A 26,893-nucleotide genomic window follows, 5' to 3' on the forward strand; every position below is an offset into this window, starting at 1 on the left:
GTTATGGTGGATTCAAAAGAAAAGATTCAATGCAAAATGGTATGTATTTGATGAGGACTATAGCACAGAGAATGCATGGGGTTATTTGATCAGTTGTGTAGGATGATGGGTTCTAATTTCATTGCAGTGTCTTCAGAGAACACAGTCTGCATGGAGCCTAGTGTCTGGTATTTGTTGAGACTTCACTGGCTTTATTAGGTGGGCAATTTTTATAAATATTCTCTATGTGCTTGAAAGGAACATTTTTTACGAAATGCATTTTATATTGGCTGTTTGATTGAGCTTGCTGAGTTAAAATCTTTTAAATCTTCACTAATCTTTGCTGTGCTTGATATATTACATTAAGAGGCATATTGAAATCTCCCACTATGATTGTAGATTTTAAGTTCTATTAATTTCTGTTTCCTCTATTTGGGCCTCTGTTATTAATGTATGTACATGTTTAGGGCCACCATATTTTCTTGATGAACTGTTTTTTTCATCATTAGGTATTTTGTATCTTTAGACCTAGTAATTTTTTGTCTTAATCTATATTTGTCTGATATAGAGATAGTTATACCAATTTTGTTAGTATTTGCTTGACATAACTTTCATTTTTTGCTTTCAGTCTTTTTACAATTTTATATTTTACATGTGTCTGCTGTAAATAAGATACAGCTGAATCTTCTAACTGGCGAATTTGGTCAATTTACATTTCTAAATTACATATAGATCAGGACCATGTTTTTGGTTTTATATTATTGTGCTCTTTTTTAAAATTAATTTTTCTGTTTTTTCGAAATTGTGTGAGTATAAGCTTTTGATTTGATCTTTCTTCTTTCCTAATATAGGCACTAAAAACTGCAGGATGTCCCCTAAACTCTGTTTTAACTGTATACTATACATTTTGATATTTTGTGTTTTCATTTTCATTCAGTTCAAAATATTTATGATAAAGGATTTGTATCCAGAATATATAAGGAACTCATAACTCCATAATGATGAGCCACACAACCCAATGAAAAATGAGCAAAGAATCTTATATGATAAAGAGGTAATATGCAAATTGACCATCACTCCAATACACACGATGGCTGTTCCCATGTGGTCAAAGATGGTTGCGAGGCGCAGTGAGCGGGCAGCATGGTGGCCAGTCTGAGGCAGGCGCTGTGGGTGGTGGGACCCCGCAGACGCTGCCCCGGTCCACGCTATGAGGAAGAAGAGAAGGAGGAAATGGAGGACCAGGACGACGACAAGAAAGAGGATGAAGACGACGAGGTGGTGGGCGAGGGAGGGAACGTTGAGTTTGAAGTTCATTCCATCTCAGACAGCGATTGCGATGGAATTAAGAGATTGCTCAGCAGCTTTTCCTAAAGGCACCTGTAAGCGCTGAAGAGCTAAGGGAGCTCGTAACCCAGCAGCACCGCATCGGGAGTGTGACTAAGCAAACGGGTGTTTCAGAAGACAGTGGCGACGATGTGCACGAAGATGAGGGTTTTGGTTTCATAAGTCTTCTTTTTTTTTTCTTCTTCTTCTTAAATCAATCTTTATTGTTCATATTGTTACAAAGGTTCCTCATTTCTTCCCCCCTCCACCAGGTTCCCATCCCACCCTCCGCCCCCTCCCCATCCCCCATTGTCCTCATCCATAGGTGCAGTTTATGTTCAGTCTCTTCCTCCCTCCCTTTCCCCGATAGTAAATCCCTTTTTAGATAGTAAATCAGTTATTTAGCATTTTCTCATATCAATAATACCACCACATGCCCAATGATACATTTCACACAAAAGACATTTCCAAATAGGTCAACCAGCCTCATCCAGGCCCCACCCAAGGCACTCACAGATCAACACCCCAGCCCTATACTAACTCAACACATCCAGATCTAAGCCTTCATCACTTGATTCAGCAGACCCTCAAGTTCCCACAAAAGTTTCCAGCCATGTCTGAGAGGCAGCCGTGGGGCAGGGACAGGCGAGGAGCGAGCTGTTCCGGGCCTGGCTGCTCCGGGCCTGGCCTCTGTTGCTCTGGTTCGTTCCACAACCAGCTGCTCCGGGTCTGGTCACCGCTGCTCCCGATCTAGTTGCTCTGGACCTGGCTGCTGCTGCTCCGGGCCTGGCCGCTCCCAGCCTGGCAGCCGCTGCTCCAGGCCTGGCCACTCCCAGCCTGGCAGCCGCTGCTCCAGGCCTGGCAGCACCAGACCCGGCTGCTCCGGGCCTGGCCGCTCCCAGCCTGGCAGCCGCTGCTCCAGGCCTGGCCACTCCCAGCCTGGCAGCCGCTGCTCCAGGCCTGGCAGCACCAGACCCGGCTGCTCCGGGCCTGGCTGCTCCCAGCCTGGCAGCTGCTGCTCCAGGCCTGGCTGCTCCAGACCCGGCTGCTCTGGGCCCGGCTGCCCCGGGCCTGGCCGCTCCGAGTCTGGCCACTCCCAGCCTGGATGCTCCGGGCTTGGCTACTGCTGTTCTGGACCTGGCTGCTCCCAACCCGGCTGCTCTGGGCCCGGCTTCTCCGGGCCCGGCCACTCCGGGTCTGGGTGTTCCTAGACTGGCCTCCCTGGGCTTGGCTGCCTCCGCCTCAGGCCTGGCTGCCACTGCCCCAGGTCTGGCTGCTCCAGTGCTGGCTGTTGTTGCTCTGGTTCTGGCTGCTGCTGCTCTGGGGCCTGGCCGTTGTTGCTCCGGGCCCGGTTGCCATTGCTTTGTGCCTGGGCACTCTAGACCTGGCCGCCGCTGTTCCAACATTCTGTCCTTTTTTTTTTAAAACGCATTTATGTTACAATGTTGGCTGGTGAGTTGAGTTCTGACTTAGTCTTTAAATTTTCAAGATCTTCTTTGTATTCTTTCTTCAGTAATTTTACTATCTTTTGCTCTCACTTGATTTCTTCACATTGAGAACTTTGGTTTCTTCCTCCTTGTCCTGGGAGCTCAGCAGGTTGGCCTGTGGCACCCCTTTGTTCTCCGTGGGCTCCCGCGCTGCTCCAGCCTGTTGCCGGGGTCAGCGCTGCCCAGGAAGCAGCCCCTGGCCTTGGCTCTGTTGCCCAGACTCAGTGGTCGATGGCTCGGGGGCACCCCCCACCTGGGGGCCCCGTCGCCCGGCTCCCTGCCGGCGCCCGGCTGGCTGGTGTCCGGCAGGGGCTCCTGCTCCCTGTCGCATTCCTCCAGTCTGGAGCTTTTTTTTTTCTCCTTCCCGCTAGGGGAGTCCAGGATCAGAGTCAACAGACTGTCCTCTGCGTGCAGTGCACGCCACTCTGGGGGCTCCGCTTTTCGCCACTCCACTGGGATTCCGCCTCACAGCCCCATCTCCCCAGGGGTCCCCAGGGTCTGGTCCAGGACTGGGGTTCAGAGCAGTCCGGACTGAGGCTCAGTGCCGCCGGAGGCTTTGTTTTTTCACGCTAGGGTAATCCAGCATCAGAGTCAACATTCAGTCCTCTGCGCACAATGTGCGCGCGACTCCGGGCCCGGGCCCTGCTTTTCTCTGCTCGCTTGGGATTCCGCCTCACAGCCCCGTCTCCCCTGCCGGAGCCTGGGTCCCCAGGGTCTGGCTCATAACTGGGGGGCAGCGCTGCCGGTTCGGGGGTTCAGCCCAGGCTGGGGGTTTTATTTCCTTCCTGCTAGGGAACGCCAGGCAGCACCCAGCCCTCTCCTCCTCTCCGGCTGCGACCTCTCCGGGCGCGTGCGTGTGTGCGCGCAGCATGTCTCCGTACCTTAGGCTTTTTTTCAGCTCCTCTGATTTTCCTTCTGGTTTTCTCTTTCCTTCTTGTTGTAGAATTTTCAGTCAGTCGACTACCTGTAGCTCTGGGCAATGTCCACTCTACATTTTAGTTGTATTCCATTGAAATTGTTGTGTGCTGCTGCGGTTAGGTGTCTACCCGAGCAGCCATCTTGGATCCTCCTCTCATGGATGTTTCTCTCGTAAGTCTTCTCAGTCTAACTGGACGCAAGGGGACCCCTGTGCCGAGCAGATCACAGCGCCAAGAGCTGTGCGAAGAGCAGCGGCGCGGCTGGACCAGCTCCGGAACACCCGCTCCCCTGCGCCCTGAGCGCAGACCGCTGCACCCAGCTCCGCAAAGAGCTGGCGGAGGCACAGGACCAACAGGCCGTGTGGGAAGTGTCACTCTACCTTCTGATCAGCAAGACGTTTGCGGAAAAAACAATTCCAAAAAGAACCAGAGCAGTCAAAAGAAAGATGAGTTAATGTTTGCAAATGCAGAGGAAGAATTTTTCTACGAGAAGGCGGCCCTGAGGTTCAGCTACTCGGTGCAGGAGGAGAGAGACTCGTGTCTGGGCGGCCGGGCCCTTCGATAACGTCCGATGCAGCCGCTGCGCACCGTGATGCTGGTGCGTGACCGGATGGGCGAGGTCATGGCCGCGCTGGAGGAACACCTGTCTGTCTAGCCGCTCCCACCGAGGGGGTGCTTTTGCTTGTGAAACCACAGAACACCCAGGGAGCGTTACTGAAAAACTCAAGACTTTATTTAGATTTTGCTTCTCTACACAAAGTAGGATCCTGTCGCCTGTGTCTGTGACACATTTACAAAATAGTGTTTAAAATTTTTGGTCAAATTATGAATGGTTGGTTAAAAACCTTCCCCATAAGAAGAAAAATGTGGAATAGTAATTTAAAGAACTCAATAAAAACTTCTATATTTTATTTTTAAATTTAAAAAAAAAGATGGTTGCCCCATGTGGACACAAGATGACCACCACAAGGTGGCTGTCAGGGGAGGGCAGTTGGGAGGGAGGGACCAGGCCTGCAAGGGAGGGCAGTTAGGGGTGAACAAGCCTGTAGGGGAGGGAAGTTGGGGGACCAGGCCTGCAGGGAGGGTAGGGAGGGCAGTTGGGAGACCAGGCCTATAGGAGACGGCAGTTGTGAGGGGACCAGGCCAGCTGGGAAGGGCACTTAGGGACAACCAGGCTTGCAGGGGAGGGCAGTTGGAGTTGGAGGGGGTGGGGGTGGGACCAGGTCTGCAAGGGAGGACAGTTGGGGGTGACCAAGCCAACAGGGGAGGGCAGTTGGGAGGGACCAGGCCTGCAGGGGAGGGCAGTTGGGGGTTATCAGGCTGGCGGGGGGGGGGCAGTTAGGGGCAACCAGGCTGGCAAGGGAGGGCAGTTAGGGAGGGTGACGAGGCCAGCAGGGGAGGGCAGTTGGGGGCAACCAGGTCTGCAGAGGAGAACAGTTAGGGATGACCTGGCTGGCAGGGGAGGGCATTTAAGGGTAACAGGCCGGCAGGGGAGGGCAGTTAGGGGCAATTGGGTTGGCAGGGGAGTGGTTAGGGGGCGATCAAGCTGGCAGGCAGGTGAGCAGCTGGGAGCCAGCAGTCCTGGATTGTGAGAGGGATCTAAGATTGAAAAGGGTGCAGGCTGGGCTGAGGGACATCCCCCATGCATGAATTTTGAGCACTGGGCCTCTAGTTTAAATATAAGAATGGATAATAAGTACTTTGAAATGTGCTCAATATTATCATTTATTGGGGGAAATGCACATTGAACCACAGTGCTATCATCTGACATGTACTAGGATGCCATAAACCGAGAGACAATAGCAAGGGCTGTGATGATTTTGAGACATTTGAGCCCTCATACATTGCTGGAAGGAATGTAAAGGGATACAGTCAATTTGGCAAACAGTTGGGCAATTTCTTAAAAAGTTAAATGCAAATTGCTATACAATAGGCATGTCCACAAAGACTTGAATGTGAATGTTCAGAGCAGCATTATTTATTATTTATAAAACCAAAAATGGGAACAACCCAAATGTCCACCAACTGTTGAATTAATCTAGAAAATTTAGCATATTAGCATAGTAGAATATTGCTTAGCAGGAAGGAAGGAAGTACTATTACATGTTATAACATGGATGAACCTCCAAAAGGCTTAAAAATAAGCAAGACACAAAATACTATATATACGTGGAAGAAGAAGATGGTGTCAGAATAGGTGGGAGTTACACTCACCTCCTTCCAGGCCTACATTGTAATTGCAGCTAAATTATAGAGCAATCAACCAGAATAACCAGCTGAACAGAGTTTTATAACTAAGGATTTACTAAGGAAGCCACATTGAGACTGGTAGGAATGTGGGGGGTTGGGAGTGCACAGGGCTGGCCTATACCCACGTGCTGCAGCTGGGAAGCAGAGGGATGTCCCAATCACAAAAGTCCTCCCTGAGAAACATGTGGTCCCACCCCCTGCTCAGCTCCCAGCCCAGAGCCCAGAGAGGCTGCCAGGGAGCAATGGGAGTTTACTGGAAAGCCAGGTGACCTCTTAAAGGGCTAGAGCACAAAATCTCATTCACAGCCACTCACTTACCCTGGGATCCATGGAGGCAGGATGGCTCAGAATAGACTAGAGTCTGTGAAGATAGATGGGTTAGTGTGGCTCTGAGAAGAGAGCTGAAGCTACAGCCACCAGGTCCCTCTGCTGAGACCCTCTCCTATGGGGCCCACAGGCACCATCTTTTCTGGGTTGAGCACTCCCTTTCAAACTGCATCAGCCTGGGGGCACTGCACAAGCCCCATTCTCCAAGCCCCCTGTCAGCCTACCTGGCAGAGCTCATGCCCTATGGAGGAGTCTGCTGCCTGGGCCTGTGGCATAAACTTTTCTGAAGGGATCTGGAGATCAAGCTCAGGGAGAATCAGAGACAGAGTGTGTGGCTCTGGGGCGGAAACCACTGCCCCTTTCCCCACTGCACAACAGAGGGTCTGTGTGGGGTGTCCTACCTCTCTGTCCCCACTGGCAGGAGTAGCTGAACTGAGCACCCTGCCACATACCCAGGAGAGCCCTGCTTCCTGCAGATCAGAGGAAATCCACAAGTCCCACCAGGAGAGAACCATTAGTGTCACTCTCCAAACCCCAGGTAGCCCCTCTTCTGAGCTCGCACTCAGGCAATATTGTGAGTGGGCTGTGCCACCCTGGTCCCTGACGAAGGCTCCAGCGGGTTTGGGAAGACTCTAGGAAAAACTGAGTGGTGTGGCTATGGGGCAGAACCAACCCCCTCCCCCAAACCCTGCACCATTCCCACCTTCCTGCACAGAGCCCTCCCTTCACAAGGTCAAATCGTGGTCTGTTTGGGGCTGATGAACACTGCTGGCCTTACCAGGTGACTCCATGAGACCCTGCTCCACCACAAAGGCCCACAGGCACACAACAGGTGGCAGCTGACCGTGGTGTACTCTGAGACTGTTGTTGAGTGTCCTCAAACCCAGCACTGGTGCTGTATTTGAATCTGTATCAGTATGTGAACACCACTAGCCCCTTCCTCCTGCCTCACTAGAACCTCCCTTATGCAACTCCTGTGCTATCAGAGGCTCTTTCAGTGACAACCTAACGGGTAGCTAACAGGTGCAGGTGGGTCTCAGGGAGACTTGGGCCTTTTGCTGACCTGCCCCTGGGCTCAATGCTGGTGGAAACCAATTTGGTATGCAGGTAGGCCTCTCCCAGCACATCAGAGGGGGAAGAAAGAGAGCAAGGAATTGAGAAACTATTTGAAGAAATAATGACTGAAAACTTCCCTATCCTGGGTGAAGGAAACAGGTTTAGGAAGTATAGAGAGTCCTCAACAAGATCAACCCAAAGAAGCCCACCCCAAGACACATCACAAGCAGCAACAAAAAGACAGTTGCCTACAAGAGAGCTCCCATAAGATTGTCAGCTTATTTCTCAAAAGAAACGTTTCAGAAAGGTGTGGCATGAAATATTCAGTGATGAAAACCAAGAGCCTTCAACCAAGATTACTCTACCAAGCAAGGCTATCATTTAAAATTGAATGAGAAGCAAAGAGCTTCTGAGACAAGAAAAAGCTAAAGGAGATTATTACTCCCAAATCCGTATTGTATGAAATGTTAAAGGATGATGATGATGAAGAAGAAGAAGAAATCTATAAAGAGTAAAATGGCAATAAATAATGCCTATCAATAATCACTTTAAATATAAATGGACTAAATACTTCAAATTAAAGAACATAGGGCAAGCTAACTGAATAAGAAAATAAGACCCGTATGTATGTTATCTATAAGAGACCCACCTCACAATGAAAGGTACACACAGACTCAAAGGAAATGGATGGAAAATAATATATCATGCAAATGCAAATGAAAAAAAAAATGCTGAGGTAGCAACACTTATATCACAGAAAATAGACCTTAAAATGAAGTCTATAATAAGAAACAAAGAAGGCTGTTACATAATGATAAAGGGATATATTCAACAAGTGGATATAATACTTATAAACATTTGTGTATCCAACACAGGAGCACCCAAATGTATAAAGCAAATATTGATGAACATAAAGGGGCAGATCATTAGTAATACAGTCAGAGTAGGAGACTTTAACAGACCATTGACATCAATAGATAAATCTTCCAAACAAAGGGAAACAGGAAATAGTAGTCTGAAACAACACATATACCAGATGGCTTTAATTCATATTTTCACAGCAATTCACCCTAAAGCAGCAGAATACACATTATTTTCAAGAGCACAGGGAACATTTTATAGGATAGACCACATGTAAGGACACAAATCTTAATAAATTTAAGAAGATTGAAATCATTTCAAGTGTCTGCTCTGACCACAATTATATGAAACAAGAAATCAATTACATGAACACACAAATACATGAAGGCTAAATGACATTCTACTAAACAAAGAATGGGTTAACAATGAAGCCGAAAAAGAAATAAAAAGTTACCTAGAGACAAATACACAACAACTCAAAATATATGAAACACAGTGATGGCAGTCTTAAGAAAGAAATTCATAGCATTACAGACCTATCTCAAGAAGCAAGAAAAATCTCAAATAAACAATCTAACCTTACCCCTAAAGGAACTAGAAATAAAAAAAACCCCAAAGTGATTAGAAATGAGGAAATAAAAACTAGAGAGAAGCCCAATGGTTTTGATTTCAGGTCAGGGCATATGCCCAGGTTGCAGGCTCAATCCCCAGCAGATGTGCAAGAGGCAGCCTATCTGTGATTCTCTCTCATCATTGATGTTTCTATCTCTCTCCATCTCCCTTCCTCTATGAAATCACTAAAAATATATTTTTTAAAAGACTAGAGAGGAAATAAAGAACACAGAGACTAAAAAAAAACAAAACAAAACACAAGAAAACCCAAAATATTAGTGAAAACAAGAGCTGATTATTTGAAAAGATAAACAAGATTAGCAAACCTTCAACCAAGCTCAAAAAGAAAAAAAAGAGAGAGGACTTGAAAAAAATCAGAAATAAAAGGGAAGTGATAATGGCATCATAGATACAAAGGATTATAAGAAAAGGATTATATTATAAACAACTATGCCAACAAATTAGACAATCTGGATGAAATGGGTAAATTCCAAGAGACACAATCTTCAATAACAGAATGAGGAAGAATCAGATATCTGAATAGACCAATTACTACAATCAAAGCAGTATTCAAAACACTCCCAGCAGACAAAAGTCCTGGACTAGGTGGCTTCACAGATGAAATTTATAAAACATTCAAAGAAGAACTAAAATAGAGCCTTCTCATAATATTCCAAAAAATTCAAGTTTAGGGAGAACCCATAAGCTCATTCCAAACAAACAAACAAACAAACATAAAGACAATACAAAGAAATAAATATATATATAGGCCAATATCCCTGGTAAATGTAGATGCAAAAATACTCAACTAAGTATTAGCAAACTGAATCCAGCAATACATTAAAAAGGTCATACACCATGATCAAGTGGGATTTATTCCTGGGATGCAAGGTTGATATAATATCTGAAAATCAATTAATGTGACATGCTACATAAACAAAATGAAGGATAAAATCACACGATCATATCAATAGATGAAAAAAAGCATTTGACAAAATCCAGCACCCATATATGATAAAAATTCTCAGCATAACTCAATATTTTAAAGGTCATATATGAAAAACCCACAGCTAACCTCATATTCAATGGGGAAAAACTAAAAATGTTTCTCTTAAGATCCGATATAAGACAGGGATGTCTGCTTTCACCACTCTTATTCAACATGGTACTGGAAGTCCTAGCTACAGTAATCAGACAAGAAGAAACAATAAAAGGCATTCAAATTGGAAAGGAAGAAATAAAACTCTCATTATCTGCAGATGACATTATAGTATATATAGAAACTCCACCAAAAAACTACTAGAATGGATAAATGAATTCAGTAAAGTAGCAGGATAGAAAATTAACATTCAAAATTGGTTGCATTTTCATATAACAATAATGAACTATCAGAAAGGGAAATTAAGAAAACAATTCCATTTACAATTCTATAAAAAAAATACCCAGGAAAATACTCAGAAAATTGTATGGCACTGAAGAAAGAAATAGAAGATACAAATATACCATATTCATGGATAGAAAAAATTAATATAATTAATATGTTCATATTACCCAAGGTAATCTATAGAGTCAACACAATTTCTATAAAAATACCAATGGTATAGCCCTATGTTTTGGCTCAGTGGATAGAGCGTCAGCCTTCAGACTCAAGGGTCCCAGGTTTGATTCGGTCAAGGGCATGTACTTTGATTGCAGGCACATACCCAGAAGGCGGTGTGCAGGAGACAGCTGGATTGATGTTTCTCACTCATTGATGTTTCTAATTCTCTCTCCCTCTCCCTTCCTCTCTGCAAAAAAATCAATAAAATATATATATATATATATATATATATATATTTAAAAAAAACAATGGTGTATTTCACAGAACTAGAAATACTCCAAAAATGTATATGGAACCATAAGAAAACCCTGAATAGCTCAACAGTATTGAGAAAGAAGAATAAAGTTGGAGATTTCCTGCTACTTGTTATCAAACTATACTATAGGGACATAGTAATCAAAACATCATGGTACTGGCATAAAAAAGGACATATAGACCAATGGAACAGACTAGAGAGACCAGAAATAAACCCACACCTATGTGGTCAATTGATATTTGACAATGGAGGCAAGAACATAGAATGGGGTAAAGATGATGTACTCAATAAACGGTGTTGGAAATACTGTACAGATACATGCAAAATAAATAAAACTAGATCACCTTTTCACACCATATTTAAGAACAAACTAAAAGTGAATTAAAAACCTAAATGTAAGACTCAAAACCATAAAAATCCTAAAAGAAAACATGGGCAGTATCTCGGACATTTCTTATAGCAATATTTTTTTCTGATATGTCTCCTTGGGCAAGGTAAACCAAATGATAAAATAAATGAATGGGACTACGGCAAACTAAAATGTTTTTGCACAGCAAAGAAAACCAACAACAAAGTGAGAGATAGCCTAAATGAAACAGCATATTCACCAATGATACATCTGATAAATGGTTAATGTGCAAAATTTATAAAGAATGCTCACAACTCAACACCAAAAACAAACAAACAAACAAACAAACAAACAAACAAACCAATTAAGAAATGGACAAGGAACTTGAGCAAATACTTCTCCAAAGAGAACATACAGATGGCCACTAGACATACAAAAAGATACTCAATGTCAAATTAAAACTGCAATAAGATCAAAACCATAATGCAAATTAAAATCACCTCACACCTGTCAGAATGGCTAACATGAATAAATCCACAAATGATAAGTGCTGGTGAGGATGTGGAGAAAAGGGAAACCTCATGCACTGTTGGTGGGAATGCAGACTGGTGCAGCCACTGTGGAAGACAGTATGGAGTTTCCTAAAAAAATTAAAAATGGAACTGCCTTATGATCCAGCAATTCCACTTATGGAGATTTGTCCAAAGAAACTAAAAACACTTATTGGAAAGAATATATGCACTTTTATGTTCATTGCAGTATTTTTTATAATAGACAAAGTATGGAAGCAACCTAAGTGACCATCAATAGATGAATGGATAAAACGTTGTTATATTATATATATATATATATATATATATATATATATATATATATATATATATATTCTAATATATATATTAGATTATTACTTGGCCATAAAAAAAGAAGGAAATCTTACCATTTACAACAGTATGGATGGATCTAGAGGGCATTAAGCTCAGTAAGACAAGTTAGTCAGAGGAAGACAAATACCATATGGTTTCAGTTATATGTGGAATATAAAGAACAAAATAAATAAATAAAATTTCAGCAGATTCATGGACACAGAGAGTGAACTGGTTGTTGTCAGAAGGGAGGGGCGTTGGGGGTCTGGGTGAAAGAGTTGAAGGGATTAAGAAGTTCAAATTGGTAGTGACCAAATAGTCATGGAGATATAAGTAAAACATAGGGAATATAATCAATAATGTTGTAATAACTATGGCACCAATTGGGGTACTAGAAATACTGATGGGAATACTATGTAAAGTATATGATTGTCTAAATATTTAAGCTGTGCAACTGATACCAATACAAAATAAAGTTGGAAGAAAAAAAAGAATGTATTTTAAAAATCTAAAAATGTAGGTCAATACATGTTTTAAAAAAAAACCTGTATATTGTATGATTCCATTTATAGGGAATTCCCATGAAAAGCAAGACTGTAGGGACACTTAACAGATGGGTGGCCTCCTGAGCTGGGAGTAGGAATGAAGACTGAGTATAAGTGATCATGAGGGATATTTTGGGGTGATGTACATGTTCTAAAATTGGAATATGATGATGATTACACAACTCTGTAAATTTATGATCATTGAATTGTCTACTTAAAATCGATGAGTTTCACAGTATGTAAGTTGAACCTCAATAAAACAGCTGTAAAAATAGATCTCCCCAGGGAACTAAACTAGTTCTGAATTTTTTGGCAATTATTTTCAACCTTTTAAGCCTAGGTAACCAATATTATATTCAAGACTTGGGTATAAGTTCATGGAAAGTGAAAAATTAAATGTGTCCCCGAAACACTCCAGGTGAACGCAGCAGTCCTCTGCATTAACGCATGGCCGTTCCGGAAAGAAAGGGTCCAAGTTCAGTGCCATCCGTGTTCCTGGCGGCGGTCCAGGAGGGAGGCTGGGTGAGCTTTGCCCTGGTGACGCCCTCCTGGTCGCTGATTAACCAGCTCTGGAGGAAGCTGCTCCGCCAGCACCCTGCTCTGCCGCGGACACCTGGCCAGGCGCTGGTGAGCAGGAAACATGTCCTCTCGCTACCACCAAGCCGCCAGTGACAGCTACCTGGAGCTGCTGAAGGAGGCCACCAGGAGAGACCTGAACCTCTCGGACGAGGATGGCATGACGCCCACGCTCCTGGCCGCCTACCACGGGAACCTGGAAGCCCTGGAGATCATCTGCAGCAGAGGGTGAGCCAACCTCCAGTTCCCCGGAACCGCTCGCGCAGGATCCGGCAGCCAGCAGCCAGAGCGGGAATCTGAAAATACTGTATCTGCTTTCTAGACTGAACAACTGTCCTTTTAGAGGAAGGGAAAATCGCCTAGAGATGCTCTCTCTGCTCAGAGAACTGGCCGTGTGGGGCTGGCTCGTCCCCTGTGGGCGCATACAGGGGACCCTCCTGGGGGGGGCGATATTTTAATTCTGTGCCTTAAAGAATGCTGTCCATAACATACATGGTTGCCCTTTTAAAAAAGAGATCGCTGTTTTACTTGGTTTTAAGATGTCAACCCTGGCTGGAACCAATGATGTAATTTTATTTTATTATCTGTGTCATTAAAATCCCACAGCCTTCTGTGGACTCTTAATCCTAGGGCAGGACCATGATTCTCAGGTGAAGTTGCTGACTTTACAGGCTGTCGAAGGGACCTTAAATCTGTCTTACCTTCATTACCTCTCTGGCAGTCAGACACATACAGGCACGCCCCCTCCTGCCTCCTACAGATTCTGGCTCTGGAGCCAGCTGGCTCCGTTCTTCTGTGTGTTAGCAGAGGGGCCAGGCCGGGTTGGCAACTGTTAATAGCATGACATTTTACAACATTTTTCTTTTATAATTTTCGTGCAGGTATGTGATTTATTTTTAAATCACATATATGCACAAAAATTGATATAATTACCCAAGAGGGGTAAAGAAAGAAAGAAGTGCAATCAAAGGAGCCCAGTGAGCTCACACATGTTTATGTATACATGTCGGTATGTGTCAGCCACTCTGCTAGCTGCTGGGGATGCTGCCATCAACAGGATACATACTGTCCTCACGGGGATGGATTTGAGAGAGGAAGACAGAAAGTAAGTCATGTATGACATGTGCTACAAAGGGGGTGAGCAAAGGCTTTCCTGGGACATTCCAGCGGGGATTCGAAGGCTGAGCAGGAGCTGGCCGAATGGAGGAGGAAGGAGGAGTGTCCCCACGTGAAAGCACTGTGCCTTCTGGGAACTGAAGGAGTTGAGTACCGCTGGCCACGCTGTAGAGACAAGACTCAGCTCACAGGAGCCTCGCACGCTGTGATGGAGCACGGGCAGCACTGCCCAGGTCTGCACAGGCCGCCACCAGGTGTGCTCAGGCAGCTGTGCAGCCAGGAGAGAGAGCTGGCCTCTCCTCATGCTCCAGACGAGAGATGAGCTGGGGTAGGGCAGTGCTGACGGGAGACACAGATGGGTTTGATGAGTTTGGATGCGCAGCTCATTATGACTGGCTAGGTGTGGGGCAGGTGGATAGAGGAGCAGGAGGACCAAGGCCCCAGGTTCTGGCTTCATCTTGGGAGTGCCGGCACCTTCACTGAAGCGGGGGCACTTCAGGACAAGTTAGAAGATCTGGAGGCTGTGGACAGAGGTTCGAGCTGAGGACTGATTGAGGAAGTTCCCAGCCCTCTGCTGATGACACCCTGCCCCACCTGTCAATCAGCCGTCTCTGATCACAGCACCCTGCCAGCTCCCCCTCCCAACCTCCCAATGTTCTCCTCAACGCAGGTCCCCCCTCTGCTCCAAAACACAGGGGCAGCTCCTTCCCAATGCGGAGGCCCTTGCTCCCTCTGAGGTCCAACTTAAATGGCAACAGCAATGCCTAGTCCTCTATCTCCCTCCCTCCTTCCCTCCCATCTGCCCTCCCTTCTTCTCCTTTTCCCTCCCCATCTCTGTCTCTCTCCTTTGGTACACCTAAAACCTTATCATGCTCTTATTATTCTGCTAGTCTTTATTTATGACAAATGTAACTTAAGCTGAACCTAGAAAATAAATCATATACATGCACAAAAATTATAAAAGAAAAATGTTGTATAATGTCATGCTATTAAAAGTTGTGTTTTATATACATAGTGTATATAAATATACATGTATAGATATTATATAAATGTGTGTATATTTATACTCACACACAAAATGATATCTAAGTAGACATTTTTGGTAGTATCATTTTTTTTTAACACTCACTATATAATGACAATTTTTCTGTGCGACTATATATTCTTTTATAATTTAACTAGAGGCCTGGTGCATGAAGATTTGTACAAGAGTGGGCCTTCCTTCCCCTGGCTGCCTGTACCATCTTTGCCCCATCTGGAGCCTCCTTTCCACCTTCCCACGCTGCCTAGAGGCCTGGAGCAGCTGGGGGGATGTGGAAGGTGACAATGTAAGCATCCCACCCCACCCCCAGCTGCTTGCACCTGGGTATGTCAATTAACCTGCCATCTTTGTTGAGCTAGTTTGCATACACACTCCTGATTGGCTGGTAGACATTGTGAAGGTATGGTCAATTTGCATATTACCATTTTATTAGTGTAGATTTTCAGAAACTTGTTATTCAAGGTAATAAATATATTTCTTACTAAGTCTCTTTTTTGGATAAATAATGTTTCCCAATATGTAAACACTGTTGTGATGAGTACATTTGTACATAAATCTTTGCTCTAATTTTCTTGAGGATAAATTCTTCAAAATGAGATTTAAATAGTTTTTTGTGTATATCTACAAATAATTCTTTAGAAAGTACACATTTTTGTCAATATTGTAGGTCCAAAATAATATATCACAGTAACTTTAATGATCCTTTCTTTGGTTACAGTGAAGTTGAAAATTCTTTTTATGTTTAGTAGCCATATTTCTACTTTTGTGAAATGTGTTTATAACTTTCTCCCACTTTTTAAACAATTTTTTCCATTACTTTTCAGAGAGAGTGAAAGGGAGGGAAGGATGGAAAGAGAGAGAGGGGGAGAGAGAAAGAGACATTGATGTGAGAGAGACACATTGAGAGAGTGACGAGAGACACGTGCCCCAGCCTGGTGGGGAGGGAGCCCGCAAGCCCCCTGGGCCTGTCCTGTGTTTTTGTTGAGGTCTCCAACATTTCTCATTGATTTGTAAAGATTCTATTTAAAGTTAAAATACCAGTCTTTTGTCATGATGTTACCTATATTTTCACAATTCATAATTCACATTTTTACAAATATTTTAAATATAAATGAAAAATATATTTTTAGCAGTTTTTACATTTTATTTATTTTGTGAAGTATTTATTTTAAATACTTAATTCATATATTCTTTATTTTGATTTACGGCTTGAGGTTTTGATCTCACTATACCTTCCCCAAATAGTTAATCATTTATCCCAACACAATTTGCTATATAGTTCACCCTTCCCTCATTTATTTGACAAGGTAATTTCTCTCAATGCAATCTCAAAATCCAGCCCATTAAGTTATATTTATTAAACACTGTGGGCAAACAAATTCTTCTGACCCTACTTCTCCTAGTCCTTCCTTCTCAACTCTTATCTTCTGATTGGTTCTAGCACATATCAGATTCTGCTTCCTTTTCCCAGAAGCTTTTAAGACTTGTTGTGTTGAGTTGGCCTGGTATAAGCTGAAAAAAAAATGGTTTTTGAGGGTTTTCCTAAGTCACCTCCCATTTTGACCATAGTCAATCTTCAGGAACCTGTGCGAGATCCAATTGCCAATTAGATTTAAAGGGGATAAGAAGGGAAACCAATTAAAAATTGAATTTAGAAGTTAATCAGTCACTGAGGTCTATTCCAGTGTGATGATTTCAGTGTTTATCTGTCACTACCCAATTGAGACCATAGACCATGTGGTGACCACTAATATCCAAACTCTGCCTTTGTTAAAACTCTGTTTTCCTTTCTTTGTTAAATTTAATGATGGCAAGTAATAATTACATTTGTCATTCTATACTGGAAAGATGGTCCCAATTACACAAAATGTTACTTTGTTTTTAAAATGTACATGAACTTTTTTTAGTTCTGTTTCATTTTATAAAATGGAAACATTTCCTTCCTCTTTGATTTTTAAAGGAAAACTACTTATTGTAACATTTCCTATTCTATTGGAAATGTACATTTAATAAAATAAAAACCTGCATTAATCCTTACAGTCATCAAAATGTAAGTGTATGTCCTCCCAGACTTTTCCCAGTGAGAACAAGCCATACCCGTTTGCTCACCCCAAGAAGAGGACAATCAGATTATACAAACTCCTCTAAAACCTGCTTCTAACTGTTGGGCGATGCATCATAGACCACTTGCTCTTATTTTTAATGGCTTCCTGGTGCTTGTTTTATGACTTCCTCAGAGTTTGGTTACTCAGTTGCTTGTTCATGATGTTTAGTTTGAATCCAGTCTTTGTTGTAGATCATTTAGGACAAATCTTCTTCTTCTTCTCCTTCTCCTCCTCCTCCTTCTCCTCCTCCTCCTCCTCCTCCTCCTCCTCCTCCTCCTCCTCCTTCTTCTTCTTTAATAAACCTTTATTGTTTATATTATTACAAATGTTCCTCTTTCCCCCCCCCCCCTCCATTGCTCCCCTCCACCAGGTTCCCAACCTACCCTCTGCCCTTTCCCCACCCCCCATTGTCCTCATCCATAGGTGCACAGTTTTTGTTCAGTCTCTTCCCACACCCCCCACTCCCCTTTTCCGCAAGAATCGTCATTCCACTCCCCTTCCATACCTCTGATTCTATTATATTCACCAGTTAATATTGTTCACCAGATTTTTTAATTCCCTTGGATTTTGGTTTCACTTGTTGATAGTTATGTATTTGTTGTTCATAATTTTAATCTTTATCTTCTTCCTCTTCCTAAAGAACTCCCTTCAGCAATTCATATAATTCTGGTTTGGTGGTGATGAACTCCTTTAGCTTTTTTTATTTCTGAAGCTCTTTATCTGGCCTTTGATTCTGAGTGATAGCTTTGCTGGGTAGAGTATTTTTGGCTGTAGGTTCTTGTTATTCATCACCTTGAATATTTCTTGCCATTCTCGTCTGTCCTACATGGTTTATGTTGGGAAATCAGCTGACAATTGTATGGGTGCTCCTTTATAGGTAACTACCTGCTTTTCTCTTGCTGCTTTTAATATTCTGTCTTTTTAAAAATATATATTTTATTGATTTTTTTACAGAGAGGAAGGGAGAGAGATAGAGAGCCAGAAATGTCAATAGAGAGAAACATTGATCAGCCACCTCCTGCACACCCTCTACTGGAGATGTGCCCACAACCAATGTACAATACATGCCCTTGACTGGAATCGAACCTGGGACCTTTCAGTCCGCAGACCGATGCTCTACCACTGAGCCAAACCAGTTTCAGCATAATATTTTCTGTCTTTTGCTCTTGGAATTTTTATTATGCTGTGTCTTGATGTGGTCCTCTTTGTATTCTTTTTGTTTGGGGTTCTGTGCGCTTCTTGGACTTGTAAGTCTATTTTTTTCACCAAGCGGGGGAAGTTATCTGTCACTAATTCTTCCAATAGGTTTTCAGTATCTTGCTTTCTCTCTTCTTCTGGGACCCCCATAATTCTGATGTTGGTTCTGCTTGAAGTTGTCCCAGAGGTTTCTTAAATTATCTTCAACTTTCTGGATTCTCTTTTCTTCTTGCTTCTGTGGAGGAGTGTCATCTGGCTCTTTGTGTTCCAAGTCTTTGACTTGATTCTTGCGATCTTCCAGTCCGTTTTTAGGACTCTGTATAATTTTTATTTTATTTTATTTCAGACAATGTATTCTTTATTTTTAGTCAATCCCTTTCCATATCCTCAAAGGTCTCGTTTATTTTATCAGCCTTTTCTAGGAAATTCTTGAAAAACTTTCTAACTGCCGAAACCGGTTTGGCTCTGTGGTAGAGCGTCGGTCTGCAGACTGAAAGGTCCCAGGTTCGACTCCAGTCAAGGGTATGTACCTTGGTTGCGGGCACATCCCCAGTAGGGGGTGTGCAAGAGGCGGCTGGTCGATGTTTCTCTCTCGTCCATGTTTCTAGATCTCTATCACTCTCTCCTACTCTTTGTAAAAAATCAATAAAATATATTTTTTTTAAAAAAGAAAAACTTTCTAACCATGGTTTTGAACTCAATGTCCATTCTTTTACTTTCCTCCATTTTCATCCTTTGTGTCCTGCCTCTTCTCTGCATTTTAGCTGCTTTCCTGATTTGATGTAATATTTTTGTATGCTAGGTGTCCTGATAGAGCCCAGTAGCACAGCCTTCCCAGTTATCTGAGGTGGACAGTCTTGGTGCAGCCTGTTGTGGGCTGTGTGTGCAGTCTTGTTGTTAAGCCTAGCTTGTTGTTGGTATCACTGGGAAGCGTTGATGGTGCAGTCTTGGGGTGGGCAGACAAGCTTTGATTCCCCGTCAGTACCGCCTTAGAAAAGTCCTATTCGTAGTGAATCCCGCAAGATTGGTTGCAGGCGCACGCACCTCTTGGGTAAAGGCTGTTCTCAAGTTTTGTCTGCTCCCCGATAGCCAGTTTTTCCCCGGCTCAGAGTTGTCTCTCAGTGCAGTTGGGAATTTTTTTTTTTCTCCCAAAAAAGAAAGCCAGCCTTCAAGAGAGGGCTTCTGTGTTCCGCTTGGATGGAGCGGAGTCTCGGGGAGGTGCAGACAAGCTTTGGTTTCCCGTCAGCCCCTCCCTACCAGGGTCCAGTTCCTGAGTCCCCAGTAATGGCTGCTGGCTTCACCCACCTCCTAGAGAGCTTTGCCCACTGCCTGACAGTCTGTCTATCGGAGCAATAGTGCAGTTCTGTTTTCCTCCAGAACAAGAAAGCCAGCCGCACATTAGCTGTCCGCCCTCTCCAAGCGCTGGAGGTAAGCCAGCAGCGAACTCGACCCACCATCCCCACGCAACACGAGTAAGTCAGCGGCGAACTCAGTGACCGCCTTTTCTGCATGCACAGTTCTCTGAACCAAACCTTCACAGTTCCCGAGACTCTGCATCCCTTCTCTTCCCTTTCTAGATGGTAGAGCCTCCACTCAGCCAGCCGTCTGGTGTTTCAGGGCAATGTTTCCTCTGTTTTCCTGTTGTAAATGTAAAATTGTTGTGGTAGGCTGCATTTAGGTGTCTACTCTATGCCGCCATCTTGGTTTCTCCCAGGACAAACGTTCTTGATGTTCATCATTACATGAGGATGTGGTGTTTCCTTAGGAAGAATTCCCAGGGGCAGCTCATTGATTTAAGAGTGTGTCCGGGGCTGGAGGCTGTGCAGGTGCTGGGCTGGACGAAGGCCTTTGAGAGTCCTCCAGCCTGGTCATCCCCCTCCTGCCCAGGGGACTGCTGTTCTTAATTGCTGCCTGTCTGGTAGGCGCATACATGATAGGGCATTATTTTCATTTGAATTTCTTTCCTTATTAGTGAGTCTTAATTGTGGAAAAACACCTTTGAAAGAAATTTTTTTTTTTCTGAGAAAAAAATTCACACAAAATTAAATCATTTTCCAAAGGGGAAATTGAAATGGAACAAATGTTCACAGTAATTTAATATTTAGTGACAATAGGAGCAATCCAGCAGTAAAACATATCACCCCAATGCACTGATCTACCAAAGTGCAAGGGCAACATATGGTTATTTAAAAACCTTTTTGGTGAGTTTCTGTTTTAGAAAAAAAGGGGAGATAGGAAAAAATCAACATGACTAAATGCATCCCCAGGAAACCTTATAATATCAACATTGGATTCACTGAGGTGGGAGCAGTTTGTGAATTCCTGGATGGATGGTGAGAAATAGAAAGACACCCAGGGCTGAACGACAAAGACTGAGCTCTGAAGACCCCAGGAAACCTGTCACTAGAAAACATTTTGCTCTAAATTGCACATCCATTTGGAAAGTAGTTCATCAGTAGAATTTCTTCAAGTAGACACATCCGAATGTACTGAGACATGAGTCACTTCACTGACAGCTTCATCTGTAAATGTGGAATTTTGCATTCAAAATAGTCTAAACAGAAGACCCATTTTAAAAAACTATTGATTCCAGAGAGGAAGGAAGAGAGATAGAAAGAGAAATGTCAATGATGAGAGAGAATCATGGATGGCTGCCTCCTGCATGCCCCTACCCGGCATGTGCCCTTGACCAGAATTGAACCTGGGTCCCTTTAGTCTGCAGGCCAACACTCTATCCACTGAGCCAAACCAGCTAGTGCAGAAGACCCATCTTTGCTGTCACCTCAGGTTTTCTCCATGTTACTCCTCCTATCTTGAGAGGATCATTTAAAGTCCCTTGAGATGGAAAATTCCACTCCTCTATGGCTTGAAGTGTGTAGATTTAACCCAAGCTTCTTTGCTGTTAATTTTTGTTAATCCTCACCAGGCGCTATATTTTCCCACTGATTGTTAGGGAGAGTGGAAAGGGGGAGAGGAGACAGAGAGAGAACATTGGTGTGAGACACACCAGTTGGTTTTCTCCCACACGTGCCCCCACTGGAATTGAGGCTGTAATCCAGGAGGGTGCCCTTGACCAGAATTGAACCTGCGATCCACCAATCCGCAGACAGAAAGTCTAACCTCGAGCCAAACCGGTGAGGTCTAACCCGAGCTCCTTACTATCTTTAACCCCCCACCACAGCTCCTTCTCTCAATAATTTCTCTTAAAATTTACCCAATCCTAAGACTAATGTCAGACAAATTGCTCAGTATGCTTTTGTTATGTTTATGTAATGTCTTCAGCATTTCACCGTCTCTTTTTTGTCTTTTAAACGCTGTGTTTGGTTAAAGTAAATAACTGTGCTGCCCTTGAGAGGTTCCTTTGGTCCAAGACAAGTACCTGGGCTGTGCCCAGAGCCTCTGCCCCCAGGGAGGCAGCCACCAGCACAACTGTGTCATCTCCTCCTCCCTCCTCTCTGAACAGCTCCCTGCACTCTGCTTACGTGTAGGAAATGAGGGGTTCCCCCCATGCGGTAATGTCACCCGCGGGTGCCTGCTCCCAGGGCTCTCTGCTCAGGAGGCTGCCGGCCGCCAGCTTAGCCCAGAGATGGTTCTATTTGGACATCACTGTCTTTTCCTTTTCAATTTGAGCCAACATTTAAAAATCGAGAAGTCTCTCATGAAATCCTGGGTTTCTGGCTGGAACACAGGAAGTTCTGGCAACACTGTGCCTGCCACTCCCAAGTAGTGCTCAGCTCAGCCACAGCGTCTCCGGAGGGGGCTTGGCAGGACAAAGCAGCCCTGTTCTGCCTCACACCCCACTCTGCCTCTGCAGGGTGAGGCTGACTCCTGCCAGGAGCTGTGGATGCCTCAAAGGACAGAAAGACACAGGCCTGCCCCGGCCGGGCGGCTCACCAGGTTGAAGCATCACCCCCCGCACGGAAAGGCCTTGGGTTCAATCCCAGCCAGCGCAGTTCCCAGTGTCAGACCCCAGCCGCTCAAGAACTAGGCGGGTGCAGGAGCAGAGGGAGTTTGTTGGAGGGAATGGGGATGGAGCCACACCTGGCCGGCCAGAAGGTTAGGGCTCCGCTCCGCTGTCCTTGGGGTTGAATTTTATGTGCAAAAAACGCAAGGGACGGGACTGGGGATGAAGTGTTCCAGTCTGACTGGGTGGAGTTTCTGTCCTTCAGCCGAATGGGTGCGGCCGTGAGGTATGGGCTGTGGGGCTTGTCACCGTGGCCTCTGCTGGCCCCGTGCGCTGCCTCCTGTTGTGTGGGGATCCGCTGGTCGGGCTGTTCCACGAAATGAGGCCCTTTCTCCTTGGGGGCTTCCTAGTCCGTCTGAGACAAGTGTCCTCTGTTGGCTGTCACCCAGCTTGCGGGTTTGATGCCCTTTCACATCTCTCTCTCTCTCTCTCTCTCTCTCTCTCTCTCTCTCTCTCTCTCTCTCTCTCTCTCTCTCTCTCTCTCCTCTGCTGTAAAAAGGAAGAAAGTTTTACCTTTTGCAACAGCATAGATGAAAAACATTAATGTAGGTGAGATAAGTCAGCCAGAGAAAGACAAATACCATGTGATTTCATTCGTATGTGGAGTTAATGAACGAGCTGAATGAACAGCTGAACTACCAAGCAAAACAGAGACAGACTCATAGACAGAGGCAGGCAGGCAGCCCGGGGAGGGTTGGGTGGGAGGTGGGGGGAAGGGTGCTGGGGGATAGAAGTATTAAGCAAAAGTGAAAAAGAGAGAGAGGTGATTGTGGAATGAGAGGAGGGTAGGGGAAGAGAGAATAAATGTTGATGAAAATTTTAATTTAAAAAATTTTAAAAGCCAATAAAATAAATCAATAAAACCATATCCTTGGGCAAGGAGTGAAAAAAGAAAGAAACAAAGGGGGCCGCAGGCCTTGCCCGCTGAGGAGTGCTCTCTCCTTGGGGGCAGACACACACCTGACAGCGGCATCTGCGTGTGGAGAGCCCGGGCTGCAGGAGGCCCGGACCTGAGGGGAAGCTGGGCTCGGACGGCGGGGAAGCGGCCGCATCGGCCAGGAGTTCCGGGACCGGGCAGTGGCAGCGGGTGATGTTGCTGATGCTCACCTCTCTAGTGATTGGACATGTACTCACATGGATGCTGTGAGGAGGTCCTGCCATCCTCAGGCTGCAGAGGAGGAAGAGCAGCAGAGCCATCACTGGGAGCGTGGGAAGCTGAGGTGTGGGCAGGCCGCGTGGTGCTGGCGGTTCCCTCGCCCGCTCTTGTCTTGTCTCACTCCTCTGTGATGTCCTCCTCTTCCTGCTCTCAGAGGAAGGTTGGGCTGGTTGCTGGGGGGGCGGGACAGGCAGTGAAGGTATAAAAGCTTGTAACTGAAAGGCATGAAGAGTCCAGGGTTCTCACGTGGGAGCTGGGACTCTGACTCATCAAGTTGGTGGAACCTGGTGAGGCCACATTAACTAGCACAGCTCTTCTCAGCCCGCAGGGAGCTGGGATTGGGATCCAGATTCTCATCTAGGAAGTCAGGCTGGGGCCCGTCGGCCCCGCATGATCGATTTCTCTGCGTGAAGTGGGGCCAGGGCCGTGGGCAGCAATCGGTATCACTTTACCTTCCACTGGTACCTGTTTGTGACTGAGGCCCGGGGCGGGGCGGGGCGGGTGGGGTACCCGGTGCAGGACCACAGGAGGCAGCATCGCCTCCACAGATCTCCTGTGAGCACCTGCCATGCTGTCTCTGTGCCAGGATGGGTCCCTGGCCTGACCACCATCTCCTGGTGCTCCGATTTCACCTGCACCGCCGCGTGTGACATGTGACTGCACGGGGCATGTTCCTGTGGACAGTGGCTGCTTTGCTTTGTTCTGTGGACTTGGGGAGGGTGGGATGGTGTGTGGAAACCGCCTAGTAGCTCATGAAAGATGACTGCTAAGTTTCTGGGAAGTTTGAGAGTAAAACACAAACATTATTTAAAAAATTATATAAACCCAAATTTAAAGAATTATATTTAGAAATGCTAAAAATGATTTGTTTCCTAATTATTTTACTATTATTTCTTCTCTTAAGATTGCACATGCCTATTCTATCTCTATGGTGGGGACAACATATAGCGGTGTGCTACCGCACGTGCTCCAAATTCCCCGTCCAGGAATGTTGCATAAGTAGCTTAAAACTCACTCTGGCAGTTGTGTTTGCACCATGTAAATGGGCACACGCCATCAGTCAGGGCTTTGGTTGTTTCCTGCGAGAGCCAGTTGCGAAACGTTTGCTGGAGAAATCTTCATCTAAGTCACATGTCCCAGCTCTTTTCCTCTCATTAGGCACGGGACCCAATTCCGGCCAATGAGACACGAAGGCTGCTTTTTGAGGGAGTGTTTTGGAAATATTTTCGTGATTAAAATGAAGGAGACCCAGGTCAGAAACGGGCTCTTTCTGTGTCTGGCCATGCGACGCCCGGAGCTGACATGCCTAGACTTTCCGTAGTTTCCTCTAACGATGCCAAGGCGGGATTCACTATCTATTTATTTACTGGTTTGGACCTTACATCCTGAGAGAACAAAGCGCTGTATCTCTGACATTTTCTCTTCCAGGGGGGACCCTGACAGATGCGACATCTGGGGGAACACGCCCCTGCACTACGCCGCCTCCAACGGCCATGCCCCCTGCGTCTCCTTCCTCATCAACTTCGGCGCCAACATCTTCGCCCTGGACAACGACTTCCAGTCCCCGCTGGACGCCGCTGCAGGCAGAGAGCGGGGCGAGTGCGTGGCTCTCCTGGACGCGGCGGCCACCGCCCAGGGCATCATGAACCCCAGGAAGGTGGCCAGGCTGAAGGAGCAGGCACAGAAGAATGCCCGGCGGCAGGTCCGAGAGTGTGAGCGGCGCCAGCAGAAGCACCAGAGCAAGATGGCCCGCGCCCACACCAGGGAGGAGGCGGGCACGCTGTCCTCCTCCAGGGGCACGCTCTCCGGGGAGGCCCTCTCCAGCGCCTCTGGCGCCAGCATGCTCGGGTCGCTGTCCAAGGGCATTAAGGGCACCTTCAAGATGCAGTTCAAGAAGAACAAGGGCACGGCGCCGGGCGGGCCAGGCAGCCGGGACGGGCAGAGGAACGTGATGGAGGTGTTCGGCGAGGAGGAGGAGGGCACAGTCTCAGGGGAGGCCGGAGAGAAGCTCCTGGAAGAGGACAGCTGTGCCCAGCACGAGTCCATTCTCAGCCGCCCAGGTCTCGGCAATCTCGTCTTTAAAAGGAACAGGCTGGCGAGCCCAGAAGACATGTCAGACGACAGGAGGGAGCTGGGGTTTAACGTGGCCAGTGAGTTGTTTCGGCGACAAGGAGCGGCGCAGGCTGAGGACGCAGCCGCCGTTGAGGAGGGTGAGGAGGGGGACGGAGACAGCTGGGAGGGCGCCTTGCCGTGGGAGGAGGCGGCGGTGGAGTGGGAGGAGGAGGCGGTGGATGCCACGCCCCTGGAGGTGTTCCTGCAGTCCCACCACCTGGAGCAGCTCCTTCCGTTCTTCGTGAGGGAGCAGCTGGACCTGGAAGCTCTGCTGCTTTGCTCCGACGAGGACCTTCAGAGCATACAAATGCAGCTGGGCCCCAGGAAGAGGGTTCTGAGCGCCATAAACACAAGGAAGCAGGCGCTGCAGCAGCCTGGTCCACTGGTGGACACCAGCCTGTGATGGGGCGCTGGGCCAGCAGGGGGAGCCGCGGGGGGCAAGGCAGTGCCCCCTGGGTGCACCTGGCAGTGCCTGCTCTCCACTGAGAGCCACAGCTGGGGTGGTGCGGGTTTTGGAGGTGCCCACCTAAAAATTTGAGGCTAGACTGTACTCAGAGAAAGTCTCTAGAAATAAACCACCAGGAGAAACTCAAGGAGACCTGGGAATAAAAAACGGCATTTCTCTTCAGTTTTATTTTTAATATTTATGAATATGGAAAGGGTTAAATGGATGGCGGAAAAAAATACTTTACTTTTCCAACTCTAGATTTAAGATTACAACCCTCATCACACTGCTCTTTACTTTCTGACTCGTGGCCTGGGGATCCTAATTCCAGTTCTGTCCTTAGCCCTAGACATTGTTTATTGATGAAGATCAAAGTTCCTTCATTGGTGTGAGATCTGACACCCAACTGAAATGTGTCAGTGGTTCCCAACATGGGTACCTGCCCCACAGGGGGGCAATTTGATTTTTAAGAGGGGCAATTCGCGAATGAGTCATTAACAGTTTTTGCACTTCTATGGTTCTAGGGGCCTCATATACAGCATATTGTGACATATTTATGCATTTCAGTTCTCTATTACATGTTTTGAAACTGTATTTGCTATTTTTTCCATATCACATCATTAAACAATTTCTTAGTGATTTCTTCCTCAGTACCTCCACTGTCCTTTGGTTCTTTTATTTTTCTCTTTCATGGATGCCATGTTTGTTGGCAGCTTGTTTAGACCAAGTTCATGGTCGTTTAGGCTTCC

At 45.7% G+C, this 26,893-nt stretch overlaps 1 protein-coding gene across 1 annotated transcript; it reads left to right on the forward strand.

Annotated features, from left to right (window-relative positions):
* The first annotated feature begins 13,012 nt into the window (after window positions 1–13,012).
* Window positions 13,013–26,324, forward strand: ANKS4B (ankyrin repeat and sterile alpha motif domain containing 4B). Its single transcript, XM_036460226.2, has 2 exons — window positions 13,013–13,235; window positions 25,016–26,324. Exons 1-2 carry the CDS (start codon window positions 13,072–13,074, stop codon window positions 26,100–26,102), a joined length of 1,251 nt encoding a protein of 416 aa, XP_036316119.1. The 5' UTR covers window positions 13,013–13,071; the 3' UTR covers window positions 26,103–26,324.
* Window positions 26,325–26,893: the final 569 nt, after the last annotated feature.

The sequence above is a fragment of the Pipistrellus kuhlii genome, unplaced genomic scaffold (genome assembly GCF_014108245.1).
Source record: "Pipistrellus kuhlii isolate mPipKuh1 unplaced genomic scaffold, mPipKuh1.p scaffold_m20_p_31, whole genome shotgun sequence".
NCBI lineage: Eukaryota > Metazoa > Chordata > Mammalia > Chiroptera > Vespertilionidae > Pipistrellus > Pipistrellus kuhlii.

What these genes read in the sequence shown, in the direction of transcription:
- ANKS4B (XM_036460226.2), top strand. Translation starts at nt 13,072, where the DNA reads ATGTCCTCTCGCTACCACCAAGCCGCCAGTGACAGCTACCTGGAGCTG. An exon ending in GAGATCATCTGCAGCAGAGG is followed by an intron (nt 13,236 to 25,015) that starts GTGAGCCAACCT and finishes TTTCTCTTCCAG; the next exon opens with GGGGGACCCTGACAGATGCG.